Source organism: Capra hircus, chromosome 20 (genome assembly GCF_001704415.2).
Source record: "Capra hircus breed San Clemente chromosome 20, ASM170441v1, whole genome shotgun sequence".
NCBI classification, from domain to species: Eukaryota; Metazoa; Chordata; class Mammalia; order Artiodactyla; family Bovidae; genus Capra; species Capra hircus.
Window position 1 is genome coordinate 66,649,681 of NC_030827.1, and position 17,168 is coordinate 66,666,848.

The 17,168-nt window shown below is 50.9% G+C and overlaps 1 protein-coding gene across 1 annotated transcript in view; it reads right to left on the minus strand.

The window, feature by feature from the left end:
* The window catches only part of UBE2QL1 (ubiquitin conjugating enzyme E2 Q family like 1), a 56,594-nt gene continuing 42,175 nt past the window's right edge, over window positions 2,750-17,168 (minus strand). The window contains exon 2 of the mRNA XM_018065751.1: window positions 2,750-4,112. Within this exon, the coding sequence (XP_017921240.1) occupies window positions 3,981-4,112 (132 nt within the window). The 3' untranslated portion in view covers window positions 2,750-3,980. The remainder of the gene's footprint in view (window positions 4,113-17,168) is intronic.

Here is a 17,168-nt window from a genome sequence, read left to right on the forward strand (position 1 = left end):
TGAGGACAGAAAGCCAGCGTAGGATTTCAAGCTGATTGCGTTCGAGCCATTGTAACTGCTCAATCTGAGCCTTCATCCAAGTGCGTTGAAATATACACTTCCTCGTACTCTAAACATGACACTTCCAGTTCACATGACAGTTTTTTGCTTCCCAAGCATTTCCCCTCATTGTTCAAGTCCATTCTCATGCCAGCCTGGTAGGAGGCTACAGCCCAGAAAACTGAGGCTCAAACAGGTGGTGTGACTCGCCAGTCACACAGACACTGCGGGCGTTTGTCTTTATGTATCGAGTCTTTTTCATGAGGCCAAAGTTTCCTCTCATGGAATAAGGTTGTGTTAAGTCACTCAGTCCTGTCCGACTCTTTGAGACCCCATGGACTGTAGCCCACCTGGCGCCTCTGTCCATGGAATTCTCCAGGCCAAAATACTGGAGTGGGTAGCCTTTCCCTTCTCCAGGGGATCTTCCCAACCCAGGGATCAAACCCAGGTCTCCTGTACTGCAGGCGGGTTCTTTACCATCTGAGCCACCAGGGAAGCCCAAGAATATTGGAGTGGGTAGCCTACCCCTTCTCCAGAGGATCTTCCCAACCCTATGACGGGGCTATGAGGGAAGCAACAGCCCAAGGAACTGAGGCTCAAGCAGATGACGCGACTCACCAGTCACACAGACACTGTGGGCGTTTGTCTTTCTCTACCGGGTCTTTTTTCATGAGGCCCAAGTTTCCGCTCATGAAATAAGCTGAATTGTGACAAATGGAATGAAGTTGGGGGCTGAAAAAATTTGAGGTCTAAACCCTGTTTTTTTCCTGAGTAATGACTTTTAGAAATTGTTTGTCTTCCAGAGACTCTGTGTGAGTGTGTGGAACCTTACTGATCACAGAGAACTTACTGAAAGTGTTAGTCACTCAGTCATGTCTGACTCTTTGTGACCCCATGGACTGTAACTCAGCAAGCTCCTCTGTCCATGGGATTCTCAAGGCAGGAATACTGGAGTGGAATACCCCATTCTTCAGGGGGTTCTTCCTGACCGGGGAATTGAATCTGGGTCTCCTGCAAGGCAGGCAGATTCTTTACCATCTGAGACACCAGAGAAGCCAAAGAATTTCCTAAGCAGCAGTCATTTCTGATCTTCAGAAAGACCATAAGCTACACCCAGGTCCCACGCACAGCCCTCGGCCTGCTGTGGAGGGGACACCCAGGGGCTTGGGCAGTCAGTCCAAGAAAAGCGCTGGCTGGAAAGGAGGCATGTGGGGGTTTGCATTTTTCCTCCCTCGGTTCTGTGGGCACCGGCTGGATTCAAGTTCCTGTCTGTGAGCAGGGGTGTGGAGATGGTAGGCCTTGAACATGTGCTGGCCCGTCCAGTTCCTCCCTGATGTCCGCCTGCAGAGGGATGGGCTTCTTGGCCCGCATGGGAACATGAGCCCAGCCAGCCCAACCCAGAGGGCAGGCAGGACCCACACGCAGGGTCATCACGGAACATCCCCTCCAGCCTCTGCTGTTTGGCCAACCCTGCCATGTTTGCCTCCAGCCCCCAGAAAAGGGAATTCTTGCTTCTAAGAGTCAAAACAATAGTTGAGTTTTAAATTATTCCCTGCTGCTGTTTAAAATAAAAACGTCTTCCCAATTTAAGTGAAGACTAGCTTTTTTTGTTTTAACAAAGAGGTATTTCTTCTATAACTTCTGGTTTCTAACAAACCTAATAGAAACACCACGCACAGGAAGTCTAGGTTGTACAGGTTGGAATGCAGACAAGCCAATGGTCTCCCTCCCCATTGCTGTTGGCCGTCACCTTGCCCACCACCTGGCTGCACCTGAACCAACCATGGCCAAGCTGTTCGATCAGCTAATGAGCAGCACTCAAGTGACCCAGCTTTGGGTCAAATATGTACCTACGTTCCCAGTAGAAAGTTACTTTTATTTTACAACTGGAAGCGGGGACTTCTGGAAAGAAAGAAACCGAGGTGCTCTCCCTGACCAGCGCTTCTGCCCTTGGCCCTCACTCTCCCACGTGTGATTCCATTACAGACTGGAGCCCAGGGGCCCAGGGACCGTCGGCTGGATGTCACGTTTCCAGGATGGAGAATTCTGCCGTGGAGGATCAGGTGAATGGACGCTTCAAGTTAACTGTCATCGAATTTCATGACTACTCTTACTCAGAGGGAACTTGAAGAGGTCAAGCGTCTTAGCTGCACAGAACTGCGTATGTATCTGGGGCCATAAGAACATGGTTGAAATAATTGAAGCAGCAATAAAGAGTAGATTTGGGTAAGGACAAACCCTACTGGGAGGAGATGCCCTTGGCTTTAAGGTTTGGTGTCAGATCTCTGACCATGTGGGACAGGTGCATGGGGCGCCAAGCACCCGAAACTGCCTGAAGGATTTAACAGAATGAGCAAAGACGTTTCCTCTTCCTTCATGGTGCTAAACTATGACTGGCAACATCCGGGTTTGGCCAAATAACCCATCAGTCCTTCCAGTTAGTTTCCGACTGTCTTTCTGGCTGCTTCTGGGGACCATTCCAATCCACTGGATTTTTTAAAAGACCATGGGTTCCTGAGACTCCTTTCCTGCAACTCGTGGCAGAATGCCTCCCTGGCATGTGTAGCATCTGAACTATGAACCCAGGAATCGAACCTGTGTCTCTGGCGTCTCCTGCATTGGCAGGTGGATTCCTTATCACTAGCGCCACCTGGAAAGCCTGAAAATAGATTAAATACTTTCAGTGGAAGGAGAGCCCACAATGACCAGATTCAGGTATGCGTGATTTTATTTAAAATGTGTCCAATAAGATTTTTCCACTTGGAATGAACATTTTACTTCTTTCCGCATATTATAAGAAACCGTGGTTTCCTCATTTCATGGAACTTCTTGGAAAGGTCTAAGTAACTTAACAGAAGAGAAAACTGAAATTGTGGGGAGATTAAATAACAGAAGTTTATATCCTAGCGAGGGTGCTCACGCGTTGTGGCCTGGGGGACACACAAGTGACTACTGGGCCATGCAAATTGTCCTACCGTCACCGGGTCTCCGAAGGCAGTCCTGGCATTCCCTGTCACGAGCACACGGGAGGACATGGGTCAGGTGACTTCAGCGAATGGGGCACTGTGTTCTGCTTTCGGTGGTGGGTCGACCAGCAGAGAGGAGACAGGAACACGAACGTCGTAGGAGCGTCTGAGGATGTCGGAAGAGACCCCGTCCGCAACCCAACACCGTTTCTCTGAGCGCCCCCCATCCCGGCGTCTGCACCTGTGTGCCCCGTTGTGGCCACAGCACCCCACCTTCACCCACAGGCGTGGGCTGAGCTGCGGACCGCACGCGCTTCGGCGTCGGCCTTGGGATCACGGTCTGGCCAAGGGGGCGGTTGCTGTTTTCCATCCCAAAAACCTGGCCATATTAAATTTTTTTGTTCTCATGAACCAGTGGTCATAGAGCACAAACGAGGTCTACATGTCATGACCCGGGGCCACAGAAAGACGCGTCTTCAAGTTACGACGTTGACCTGCCGGGGAGAGAAAGAGACACGGGGCACAGCAAACGGGGACCGGACGGGGCACGGCGTTCCTAGGGGCATGTCAACGGGTCGAGCGAGGGGAGCTGAGTTTCCTGCCTGCTCTTTGGAGCTGCTGTCAGGAGAAGAAGCTAGAGGCCCAATGACGGGGTGCGGGCGGGGCGGGGAGGGCAGGCGGGCGGGGAACGTCACCATCTCGACGTGTGTTCTAAAGTGACCTAGAGATGATCGCTCATTTATCATCGAAACCTAATCCCGAACAGCGTTGGCTCCCCCTCCTTCTCTCTGTAAACACATCTGATCATAAATAACTTAGGCGTCTCCTTGGCATTCAGGATTCCGTTCCGAAGGCTGGAGTTATGAAAAGGAAGAAGGGTGCTCAGCGTGGAGAGGAGATGTCAGGTGTGTGTGTGTGTGTGTGTGTGTGTGTGTGTGGAGAGGCAGCTTAAGCGTCTAGTACACATTGCGAACATCAGCCGTCAGAGACGGGCGGGGTGACCCAGCCGTACTTTTCATGAGTCTTCACCAAACTCTTAAAGGTGGCTTCGGCTTCCTTGCGACTGAAGGACTTTTTCGACTTGCCAGCTTTTCTACAGATCCGCCCCTGGGTGAGAGGGAAAAGATAAAAAGCAGGTTAGAGCCCAGCAGTGATCCCGATTACTGCCCTCTTTGTGAAGAACACTCACAGAGGCGGGGACTTCTGAAGTCCGCGATGAAAGGAGATAGGGAACATCACGGCTTTGGTACCAAGCAGATGCAGGAGTCCAGTGGCAGGCAAGCTTTTAGGGGAGGGAGAGACACGGGTGCGCTGGGGTCTTTGGAAGGCGCTCATCCTTGGATGCTGGCAGGCGGTCTCTGGGAGGACCAGCGTTATCAAAAGAGCATCCAAGCAGAACGCAGCGCGTCGCGCTGGAGGCAAAAATGCTATTCTAACTTCTCTTCCCTCCCGCCTCAGGGTGCCTTTAATTACAACTTAGTGATAACGCGTTTATGTATAATGTGTGTATTTATGCATTCACACACACGCACACTTGAAAACTCTGACTTTTCACATTCAAGCTCAGGAGCAATAAGCGACTTTCTTGTATTTCATGCTGCGAGGGAACAAGCTCCTGAGAAGACAGAAGGGCCACTGACACGAAGGCAGAAGCCTGGCCCTGAGGGTTCCCAGGGAGGGGTTCAGGAGAGGCTGGCACTTCCCCTACACAGTCCCTGGTGGTGGGGGGCGAGGGGAGACATTTGCCCAGCTCTCAGTGCCCAGGCAGGCCATGGTCTGAAGGACGGAGCACGTGGGGCTGCAGTGAACAGAGGGTCTGGTTCATCTTGGCACGGCCACAGGCTCCAGACCATGAGAAGGAACCAGGGGACCCCACTGAGTGGCCGGGGCTCAGGCCATTCCCCCCCTCGGGGAGCCCTGGGGAGGGAGGTTTACCTTGGCGGTGGTGGGGATGGGTGGACGAAGGACCACAGGAGCGGGGCAGGGCCGGACTCCCCGTCAGACAAGCTGTTGCTGTTCGTACTGCCCCAGGCTCGGCCAGCCCCCACGTGACAGCCCGTCAGCGGAAACGCTGTCTGAGCCTCAGGCACACGTCCTTGCACCCAACCTCCCTTCGCTCGCCTGTCCTGGCAGATCCGCTTCTCATCCTGAGCATCTCATACACACGTTTTGTCGGTGGGAAACACCCACAGTTTCACCCACTAGTGAAGACATGCACGCTGTTCTCAACAGGCAAACGTTCACTACCGATGCGCTCTGGGCAGTCTCTCTGCATTCCTGACATGTGATGCCCAAGCGCCACCTGTGTAAGGGGACACGGACAGGAACCCGGACTCATGCCTAGGGCCTCACCGCATACCTGTCCCCCCCCGCAAAGGCAGCCCCCCACGTCTGTGTGGCTGGGAGCGTGAGATCCCCCACCCGAGCTCTGATAACCCACTGACAAGCCCCTGGGAAGACATCTGAATCCACGGGGGAGATGGCACCGACCCCTACGACCTGAGAATGGGAGGCTGTGTCACACACCTAAATTCAGGGCTTCTCATTCCTTCCCAACACTTGCTGTTTCTCCAGCAGGGGAGACTCAGAGCCACGCACAGCCGAGGAGTCAGCCTCCGGAGCCCCTGCGTTGCTCTGTCCCTCTGGCCATGTCTCTGGCTGAACTTTTTCAGCTGCCAGTCAAGGGCGAGACCACCTCTTCTAATTAGCTGCTCCGTGCATGCCCAGTCACTTCAGTCATGTCCAACTCTCTGGGACCCCATGGACCACAGCCCGCCAGGCTCCTCTGTCCATGGGATTCTCCAGGCAAGAATACTGGAGTGGGTGGCCATTTCCTTCTCCAGTGATAAACTAAGAAGTGAATGAAGTGAAGTCACTCAGTTGTGTCCGACTCTTTGCGACCCCATGGACTGTAGCCTAACAGGCTCCTCCGTCCACGGGATTTTCCAGACAAGAGTCCTAAAGTGAGTTGCCATTTCCTTCTCCGATTAGCTGCTTGGTCCACATCAAATAGGAGATCAAAGCAGTTGATCTCCTGCTAAAGGAAGTCAACCCTGACTATTCATCGGAAGGCTGATAGTGAAGCTCCAATACCTTGGCCACCTGATGCTGACTCAATGGAAAAGACCCTGATTCTGGGAAAGACTGAAGGCAAGAGGAGAAAGGGGCAAAAGAGGACGAGATAGTTGGATGGCATCACCGACTCAATAGACATGAGTCTGAGCCAACTCCAGGAGATGCTGAAAGACAGGGAAGCCTGGCGTGCTGCAGTCCATGGAGTCGAGAAGAGTCAGACACGACTGGGTGATTGAACGGAAACAGCCATGTCACATGAGCTGCTAAACGGTGAAGGAAAACGGGACAAGAAGGCAGGAAACCACCGTTTTCTGACTGCTAGAAACGTCCCCGTGCCTCTCTTGCTTTGCTTATGGGAGGTAGTTATACGATACAAAGGGACCACGAGAAGCTAAGACATTTATAATCGTCACTGTGTGAGCCAAGATCAAAGTCCAGCATTATTTCCTTAAATACAGGCAACTGTATCTTTGCAGGGATGTCAGTATCAATTTCCACATAAGTGGGAACAAGTATCAAGAGCTAATTTCTTTCCCATAAAACGCCAGTTCTAACCATGTCTATCATTCTTTTCTATGATACTGAAAATTTATGGTATGACTAGAGAATTCTGAACTAACGGCAGCCGGACAAATACCAGCTCACAATAATCTTGGAATATTCCTGTGCTCTCGGCGTGAACATACACTTGGTTCATTCTTTGTGAAAGTCCCAATTGTTACAGAGAACAACAGACAAAACTCCAAACGAACAGACCAGTCTTTGTAACCTCTTCTCCCCGAGAAGAATTATGGACATAAAACACCAGCACCCAGTCAATTCAGCAGCTGGGAGACAGAGCCCGTGGGAGACAGAGCGCGTGTGTGGCAGCCGGGGTCTCGGCATCTCCCCTGCGCTCAGCTGGCCTCCAGCACCTCCCTCTCGCCTCGCGTCTTATGGCCGAGTTTGCAGCTAAGAGATACCCCTGCACAGACTGCCTGTCCTCCTCTGATTGGCTATTTAAGCATCGCCTAGTAACACACTGGGCTTGAAAACCAGGGTGGCTGAGCTACGCTTGCTGAAATGTCCATGAGGAGCCCACTGCACTGGGAAGGTCAGGGGCACTCTGTCCACCCCGGGCCCCTTGATGGTCCAGGCCACTCTGACATTGAACCAACTCCCATTCTTTTTTTTTTTTTTTAATTGTTTTGACAGTGCCATGTGGCTTGTGGGATCTTAGTTTTCCAATGAGGGATTGAACCCAGGCCAAGGCAGTGAGAGCAATGAATCCTAACCTAATCCTAATCCCTAGACTGCCAGGGAACTTCTTCAGTTTTTTAATTGAAGTGTAGCTGATTAACAATGTTGTATTAGTTTCAGGTGTATGGCAAAGTGATTCAGTTATATATGCATATATACATATATATGTGCACACACATTTATATTAATTCTCTGAATACATGCATTATGGACATATATTTTTTCCATTTTATGTTATTACAAGATATTGAGTACAGTGCCCTGTGCTATACAGTACGTTCTTGTTTATTATGGATTTTATATACAGTAGTGTGTGTATGTAAATCCCATATTCTTAATTTTATCCCTCCTCTGCTTTGGTAACCACAAGTTTGTTTCCTGTATCTGCGAGTTTCTGTTTTGGAAATAAGCTCATTTGTGTCACCTTTTTCAGATTCCACATATGAATGATATTATATGGTGTTAACATCTTTCTCTTTCTGACTTCATTTAGAATGGCAATCTCTGGGTCCATCTATGTTGTTACAAATGGCAATATTTCATTCATCTTTATGGTCGAGTAATATTCCACTGTATATATATACTACTATATGTATATAGACATACATGTGCATGCATTGGGCTTCCCAGGGGGCGCTAGTGGTAAAGAACCCACCTGCTAAAGCAGGAGACGCAAGAGACATGGGTCCAATCCCTGGGTTGGGAAGAACCCCTGGAAGAGGGAATGGACCCCACTCCAGTATTCTTGCCTGGAAAATTCCATGGATGGAGGAGCCTTGTGGGCTACAGTCCACAAGGGGTTGCAAAGAGTTGGACACGAGTGAAGGGCCTTAGCACGCATGCATGTACATATATTAATATATACAATCTTTATCCATTCACCTGTGCATGGAGACTTAGGTTGTTCCCATGTCTGGGCTATTGTGAGCAGCGCTGCTATGAACGTGGGGGTGCATGAATTAAAGAGCTTTTGAATTAGAGTTTGCTCCAGATATATGCCCAGGAATGAACTCGCTAGATCATACGCTAGCTTAATTTCAGTTTTCAAGGAACCTCCTTCCTGTTCCCTGGCGGCTCAGACAGTAAAGAATCCACCTGCAATGTGGAAGGCCTGGGCTTGATCCTTAGTACGGGAAGATCCCCTGGAGAAGGGGCTACCCATTCCAGTACTCTGGCCTGGAGAATTCCATGGACTGTATATATAGTCCACAGGGTTGGAAAGAGTCGGACATGGCTGGCCTTCACTCACTCACTCACACTGCTCCATAGCGGCTGCACCGGTTTGCATTCCCACCAGCAGTGTCTGAGGGCTCCCTTTTCTCCACACCCTCTCCAGCATTTGTTTGTAGACGTTTTCATGGTGGCTATTGTGACCAGTGTGAGGTGAGCCCTCACTGTGGTTTTGCTTTGTGTTTCTCTGGCACCTGGTGATGCTGCGTCTCCCATTCTTCCTTCCAGGGAGCAGTCTCCTGGAGTCTGGACTCTGGGGGAAACTGCAGCCTGACTTCTCTAACCCTCTGTGTTCGTGCTATGTCGCTTCAGTGATGTCTGACTCTGTATGACCCCATGGCCGGTGGCCCACCAGGCTCCCGTCCCCGGGACTCACCAGGCAAGAAGACTGGAGTGGGCTGCTGTTTCCTGCTCCCCGACCCTCTGTGCGTCCCTCTATAGATCAGGGCCAAAACCCACTTCACAGCAGCACTAGGAACGCCAGATAAGCTACTGAATTTCAAAACATGGTGAGAGTTTTAAGGTGTATACAACGAATTAAGAACAGGTTTTCTTATTTTCCTAACCTGATGGTTTCTCTTATCCATTTCCATGTAACTAATACTCAGACAGTCTTTCCTGGAGATTTCCCTTCCAATAACTCTTGTTTTTCCCTAAAACACCTCCACTTTAATGCTAAAGGACCTGATCTGGAGTTTACTCAGCCTACATGATAGTTCTGTGCTCTCACTAAGAGCTTAGAAAAGTACCCTCTCTCTCCTGATGACCGTCAGCCTTGCTCCCGACTGTAAATGTACAGTTATACATAACCATAGGGTTCTGCCCCAATCACCTTAAAAAGCTCAAAATCTCACTGTAATATTGACACCGAGCCGTGCTCACAAGCACCCAGCTCCCTGGGGCTACATCTGCCAAGCACAGCCATTCGGTGGTGCTTGGTTTGAACTCTCTATTTTGCTCACGGCTTTTTTTGTTTGTTTGTTTTGGGGGAGTGTGTCAATCACAGTGAACAACATGAGAACATTTCCATGGAGCTAACGGGTGACCCCAGACTCAGGTCCTCACACCAGCCGCGGGGTCTGCTGCGGCTGCTGTCACCCCAGTGTGCGCGCTGAATTGCCTGTCTCTGTCTCCTGCTCACCTCTCGCTCATTCATTCGCTCACTCAGTATGCTGGATCCTGGGCGTAGAAAGACAGGGACTGCGGCCCCTGCAGCAGGGCCTTAGATTCATCGCGGGGAGAGAGCTGAAGTGTGTTGTCGGTGCTGAGACAGGAGGGGGTACGTCAGGGTTTCTCAGCCCCAGCACTACCAGCAACACGGGCTGGCTGATTCTTTGCTGGGGGGTGTCCTGTGCACAGGAGGATGTTCAGCAGCGTCCGTGGAGATGCTAGTGGCACTACATGAGCTATGACATCCAAAGCATCTCCAGATATTGCCAGATGTCTCCTGAGAGATAAAATCAGCCCCGAACTCGAGCCACTGGTGTATGGAATAAAGATGGCCCTGAGCAAGGGGGTCCAGATATCGCCAGATGTCCCCTGAGAGACAAAATCAGCCCCGAACACGAGCCACTGGTGTATGGAATAAAGATGGCCCTGAGCAAGGGGCGGACGGTCCATCTCCATTCATTCAGCAAACAGTCGCCCAAGTCCTCCCGGACTTACGAACTGGGCTGGTTACTGGGACTGCATGCTTGCGTGCTGAGTCACTTCAGTTGTGTCTGACTCTTTGTGACCCTGTGTAATGTAACCCGCCAGGCTCCTCTGTCCCTGGGATTCTCCAGGCAAGAATACGGGAGTGGGTTGCCATTTCCTCCTCCAACTGGGACTGCAGGGTTTTCTAAATTGGAAACGATTCTGATCCTCATGGAACTTATAGCTCAGCAGGGAGGGTGGGGTCTACCTTGGGGAGAGGGAAGGAGAAGAGGTAGGGTTCGTTGTCTGTGGGTTCAGAAAGATTTCCACGTCTGAAGACACTTGAACTGAGCCTTGAAATACGGGTGGAAAGTGTTTGCCAGGCCATGGTGGGTGAGGACAAGGGACTGCAAAGTGAAGGTTGAAAGACATGGCTGTATTCAGAAAAGGATGGGAAGACACTTGGTGAAGCTAGGGTGTGTGGGGGTGTGTGTGTGTGGGTGCGCACGCGACGGGTGGGGGTGAAGAATTCAATACGCCTGGCCTCAAAGCCCTGCTCCAATACCTCCTGGCTGTGTGACCTTGGATGTGTTAATTAACCTCTCTGAATTGCAACTTCCTCACCTGGAAAATAAGCATAATAACAGTGCTATGTGACATTGAGGTTTTATAGGGACTTAATGTGTTAACAGATGTAGGATGCTCAGCTCAGTGTCAGGCACAAGATGAACACAATAACTACGGATTTTCATCTTTGAAATCATCACAGACGATCTTATCCCTATTGTTTGGCAAAGTTAGCTCCGTTCTGCCCTCCTGGAAAAAAAAAATGTGTGGATATTATGATGGCTTATCCGGTCACAAAAACATCTTCAGGCAAGCCCAGTATTCTGTATTTGTAGGGCTGCTTTCCTAGCCGTTTCACTAACATCATTTTAACTGGTTGACATAAACATATTCATTTGACATTTCTCACTTGGTTAGATTTTCTTCTATTTTTCTTCTTTGCCAACATACTTTCACGACATTTTCGTGGTTCACTTGCCCATGAATTACAAGCTTTGCTCCTTTAAAACTAGTAGGGACTTACAGACTCTTCATGCAAAGTGTTGAGGCTCCTTCACTCATTTCCTGTGTGGAATTACAGAGCGGCTGTAATTTGTTTTTAAAGTCTTAGAACGAACGTGTGACTGTTAGTCTAAAAGCACTTGTGCACCCCACCTCCCCGATGTGGGTTTCAAGCGTGTATTGTGCTCAGTGTAGACTCTCTCGAGGACGCTGCACGTGGAGGAGACGCTCAGACCGGGCCTGTGCTAGGCTTGAGGGAAACACAGGAACACGCGGATTTGGAAGGAGGTCCGCTTGGAAAGACGGCAGTGATCTCACCTCTCTCTGAAGCTCTGCCATTCAAAGCAGGTCAGCTTACAAGTTCTAAAGGACAGATGAGACTCTGCAGTGAACGAGACCACTTCAGAGAAATGCTCTTCCAAATCAAAGGGCGGCTCTGAAACCGCTGGCCAGCGGGGAAGGCACTCCCGCTGGATGTGGTCCAGTGAGGCATCAGGGAGAGGCTGACGTGGGCTGGAAATGGGCCGAGTTGATTCCACCTTGGCCATGGGTCTGAGAATGTGTGTGTGTGTGTATGTATGCACGTGTACACATATATACATGTGCGTGTATGTACACAAATGCTCACATGTGGGCTTGCATGTGCATGCATGTATGTGTGTGGCTACAGTGATGTTGTTTAAACTGCAGGGAGAGAAATGTGAGGGTCCCTGAGCTGACTGGAATCCAGGAGTCGCCTGGAGGGAAGCCTCAGGCCTCATACTTGGAGGATGGTCAGTTTACGGGGGAGCCCGCTGCCCGTCAGGGACCCCACCCAGCACCAGCCACGGCAGGGAAGCGGGGCAGAGGGGCTCGGAAGGGCAGGCAGTGAGGGGGCAGAATGATGCTGTGGGCACGTGCCGTGCGGCCACCTGAGCAGGTAACGAGCTGGTGCTGGAAATGGTTCTTTTTTTTCCCTTTGGCTGGACCACATAGCTTGTAGGATCTTAGCTCCCAGATCAGGAATTGAACCTGAGCCCGTGGCAAAGAGAGCACCGAGTCCTAACCACTGGACTGCCAAGGTGTTGCGTTTCGGCAGCCATGAAAGCCCCTGCTCGCCCGTGTGGCCGCTGTCCATGAGTGCAAGGGCAGCCGCTCCATGTCCGGCTCACATCAGCTCCTGCGCCCAGTGCTGGGGCCGCTTTCACACACTGCCTCTCACTAAACCTCCACAGACAACGCTCCACTTCAGCGTGGTGGTCAGGGCTGGTCAGCGGGCTCCACAAGGCACAGCTGCTTCCCGCAGTCCACCAGGTGAGGACCAGCAGGCCTGGGAGGGCACGGGGCCAAGAGAGGTGGCCCCGTGGCTGGGCCCGCGGGACACGGCTTTGCCGGACCTGGGGGGCTCCCTCCCGGCAGCCAGCGTGTCCGAGGGCACAGAGGCTCAGCGCCCCCCGCGGCCTGCCCCTGTGCTGGGCGTTCAGGTCCCTGTGCCCTCCTTCTGGGTTTTAAGCAGAATCCGTGCCCAGCGTGTCTCCCGTCACACCATCCTCACACCCCGCCCCAGCTATTTGTAATTTACTCTCAGATCTTATTGGGAACATCATTGGTGAGACACAAAAAACTAAAAATAGAACACCATACAAACACACTCCTGGGTATATATCAAAAAAAAGAAAAAAACTGCAAACCACTGATTCAAAAAGATACACGCACCCCAAGTTCATAGCAGCATTACTTACAATTGCCAAGACATGGAAACAATCTAAGTTTCCATCAACAGTTGAATGGATAAAGATGTGGTGTACATAAACAATGGAACATTCAGTCGGTCACTTCAGTCGCTCAGTCGTGTCCCGCTCTTTGCGACCCCATGGACTGCAGCACGCCAGGCCTCCCTGTCCATCATCAACTCCCAGAGTTTACTCAAACTCACGTCCATTGAGTCGGTGATGCCATCCAACCATCTCATCCTCTGTCATCCCCTTCTCCTCCCGCCTTCAACCCTTCCCAGCGGCAGGGTCTTCAGCATAAAAACGAATGAAATTTTGCCATTTGCAGTAACATGGATGGAGCTGGAAAACACTGTGCTAAGTAAAGTCAGTCAGACAGAGAAAGACAGATACTGTGTGGTATCACTTATGTGTGGAATCTAAAAAGCAAAACAAACCGGTATATTTAAAAAAAAAACAGACTCACAGATATAAGAGAACAAACTAGTGACTACCAGTGGGAAGAGGGGAGCGGGGGGAAGTATAGGGGCGGGGGAGTAAGAGATATAAACTCCTAGGTATAAAATAAGCTACAAGGACATACTGTACATCACAGGGAATTCAGCCAATACTTTATAATAACTGTAAATGAACTGTAACTTCTAAAATTTGCAAATCACTATATTGTATGCCTATAACTTAAATAATATTTTATATCAAGCATACTTCAATTAAAAAAAAGCCTCTATATCCTCACTGCAAAATACTATAAAGATTCTGCTGCTGCTAAGTTACTTTGGGCATGTCTGACTCTTTGCGACTCCATGGACTGTAGCCCACCAGGCTCCTCGGTCCATGGGATTCTCCAGGCAAGTTTACTGGAATGGGTTGCCATGCCCTCCTCCAGGGGATCTTCCCGACCAAGGGATCAAACCCGCATCTCTTAGATCTCTCGAATTAGCAGGCAGGTTCTTCACCACTAGCACCACCTGGGAAGCCCATAAAGATTCTACGATATATTAAAGGTCTTATTTTCATAATACAAACCACCAAAAAAAAAAAAAAAAGACTGTGAGGCAGACTCTAGAAATGATCAACTCAAAACTTTCATCTCAGTGACAAAAAAGCTGTCTATCTTTCTGGAAGTTACACCTTGAGGACACAAGGTCTGTCCTCTAATTCTGACACTGGGTACTAATTCATAGTTAAGACACACAGAGCCTGTTAGAAAAGTGCCTTTCACGGCAGGTCGCGAGAACATCCCACTGGAACAGAGGACACTGGGGGCAGTGCGCTCGTGGCGCTGGACGGAATGGACCCGCCCTCGGTGGCTGCAGGGGGCAAGCCCAGACTCCTCCGCTCAGGGAGCGGCATGAAGCTTTGTGTGTGTGCACTCGTGGCTACACGTCCTCTGAAGAAAGGCGCTGTGGTCCCTCTACTGGAAACGTCCTCACAGAGCATTGCGAGGCTGCATGTGTCCACCCGAGGCAGGCAGAGCGCCAGCAGGTGATGCTGTGCCTAGGAAAGATAACTGGGCGAACCCGGGCACACCTTGGGGGAAGCCGGGACTCTCTCCCCATCAGCACACAGCCTTTCGCCGCACACACACCAGGAGCACTGCTCTTGTGGTCGACCCACCCTGAAAGACAGCAGTCCCCCACCGTTCTGGCACCAGGGGCCAGTTTCGTGGAAGACGATTTTCCCAGGGACTGGGGTGGGGTACGGTTTCAGGATGCTGCAAGTGCATTCCATTTATTGTGCCCTTTCTTTCTGTTATTATGGCATCAGTGCCGCCTCAGATCATCACGCATTAGATGCCGGATGTTGAGAATCCCTGCTCAAAGACACACTGGGTCCATCAAAGTTGCTGACGTGCAAAGGAGTGTATTTCCCATAGGTAAACTGTATTTCCCATAGATAAACAGAGCAGAGCTTGTGCGGGTTGCTGGAGACACCAGGGGAGGGAGATGGCCAGGGCTTGGCATGGGCCTGGTGGGTGGGACACTGGGAATGTCTGGACGAGAGAATGCTCTGTGCTGTGCTTAGTCACTCAGTCGTGTCCTGCTCTTTGCAACTCCATGGACTGTAGCCCGCCAGGCTCCTCTGTCCATGGGACTCTCCAGGCAACAATACTGGAGTGGGTTGCCATGCCCTCCTCCAGGGGATCTTCCCCACCCAGGGATCGAACCCAGGTCTCCCACACTGCAGGCGGATTCTTTACCGTCTGAGCCACCAGGGAAGCCCTGGAGGGGTGGATGCGTGTATGCAATTGGCCAGACTCGCATCCCCTCCCCGGCAGGACCACAGGCCAGCTTTCCACAGCACTGACCCTCCTCAGGGCCAAGGACGCGCGGCCACTGCTGTCAGGAAGGAAGGTTTTCTGGGCGGGCAGAGTCTCCACCACAGTCTCTAAAGTGGTTTCCAAATTATTAAATGACCAATGTCTTCAGATAGTCTCTCTTGATTTTTGTGAACCTCTCAGGATGACAAAGTCAGCATCACTTTTATATAAACCTGGATAATATTTAATAGAAACTAAAGTGAAGCCACGACGTTATTTAACCCCATGGCGCCCCTTAGCTACTGTTCCTCTTTCTGTGATTTCAGTTACCCTTGTCAACTATGGTCCAAAAATACTAAATGGAAAATTCCAGAAATAAAAATTCACAAGTTTTAAATCGCAGACTGTTCTGAACAGCGAGACGAAATCTCATGCCCGGGCAGATCTTGGATACACTACAGGTTTGGCTCTAGGCCATTGAAATAAAGCGAGTATCTTAAAGTGAGTCACACGAATATTCTGGTTTCCCAGTGCATATAAAGGCTGTGCTTACACACCACGCTAGTAAATTAAGTGCACAATTGCATTGTGTGTAAAAAAACAATAGAAACATTAAAAAATCAGCATTAAGTGCAAAATGTTAGTCACTCAGTCGCGTCCGACTTTTTGTGACCCCATGGACTATAGCCCCCCAGGTTCCTCTGTCCACGGGACTCTCCAGGCAAGAACACTGGAGCGGGTGCCCATTTCCTTCTCCAGGGGATCTTCCCCGCCCAGGGGTTGAACCCGGGTCTTCTGCACTGCAGGCAGATTCTTTACTGTCCAAGCCACCTGGGGAGCCCACGTACAAAATAATGCTGTTGGAAAATTGGCACTGATAGGCCTGCTTGATGAAGGGTTGCCGCAGCCCTGAATTCGTTAAAAAAGAAAAAAGCCACATCATCTGCGATGTACAGTGAAACGAGGTGTGCCTGACCGCCGCCCGCAGTCCCACCCGGGACGTGAAGCCTCCCTGTCCAGCATGTGCACACAGAGAAAAAGACACAGTGTAGTGTTCTGTACGATCCGTGGTTTCCCGCGTCTGCTGGGGGGCTGAGTGTGTCCCTCGCAGATAAGAAGCGACGACTTGACAGCCGTTAAACCATCCTCAGGCCACTGGCAGCACCAAAGGCGCAGTTCATGGATATTTTTGATTCTTGCAAAACATAAGCATCTCTTTCTTCTACATTTTAAATAAAGTTCTAGCAATTATGGGATCTGTTTTAAGACAGACTGCATTTTCTTAGGAGAAGCAAACAGGGAAAAAGGAACGTGATGATCAGACTTTCAATTATGTAAGATAATTGCTTCAGAATTATTTTTTTCTGGAGGCTCTGCCAATAGTTCTGCTTCAGCAACTGGGTCCCGGTGGGTTTCACCAGCTGTGTGAGACACAGGCAGAGGCAGCTGGACTTCACTCTTTAAAGGCAGTCGTGGTGGTGGCAGCAGCTCGTCCTCGCTGCGCTGGGCACTGCCCTCAGGACCCGGCTTGCATAGACTCCTTACGTGGGGTGTGGGGTGGTCCCCGGACCCCCACCAGGTGGGCTCTGCTATCGTCAGCCCATCAACCCTGATTCACAGGTGAGGAAACAGACACAGAGACGCCAACCACGTGCTCAAAGTCACACCGGATCCCCCAGCTGAATCCCAGGCCAGGCTGGCTCTCAGAACACACAGCAGCTCCTGGGAGTTGGCGAGGGAACCAGGTACCGACCCTTCGCTGCACAGGATGCTCGAGCCTGGCTGCTCTTGCTGGGTACAGGGCGCCAGGCTCCCTGAGCTCCTCCGTCCCCTTCCCTCTGCACCCTTCTTCCTGGAACTCACCCCACGTGCACGCTCTGAGCTGATCAGGGCACCCAATCTGCCTTCAGCACCAAGCGTCTGGCCCTCCGGCCACCGTCGTGG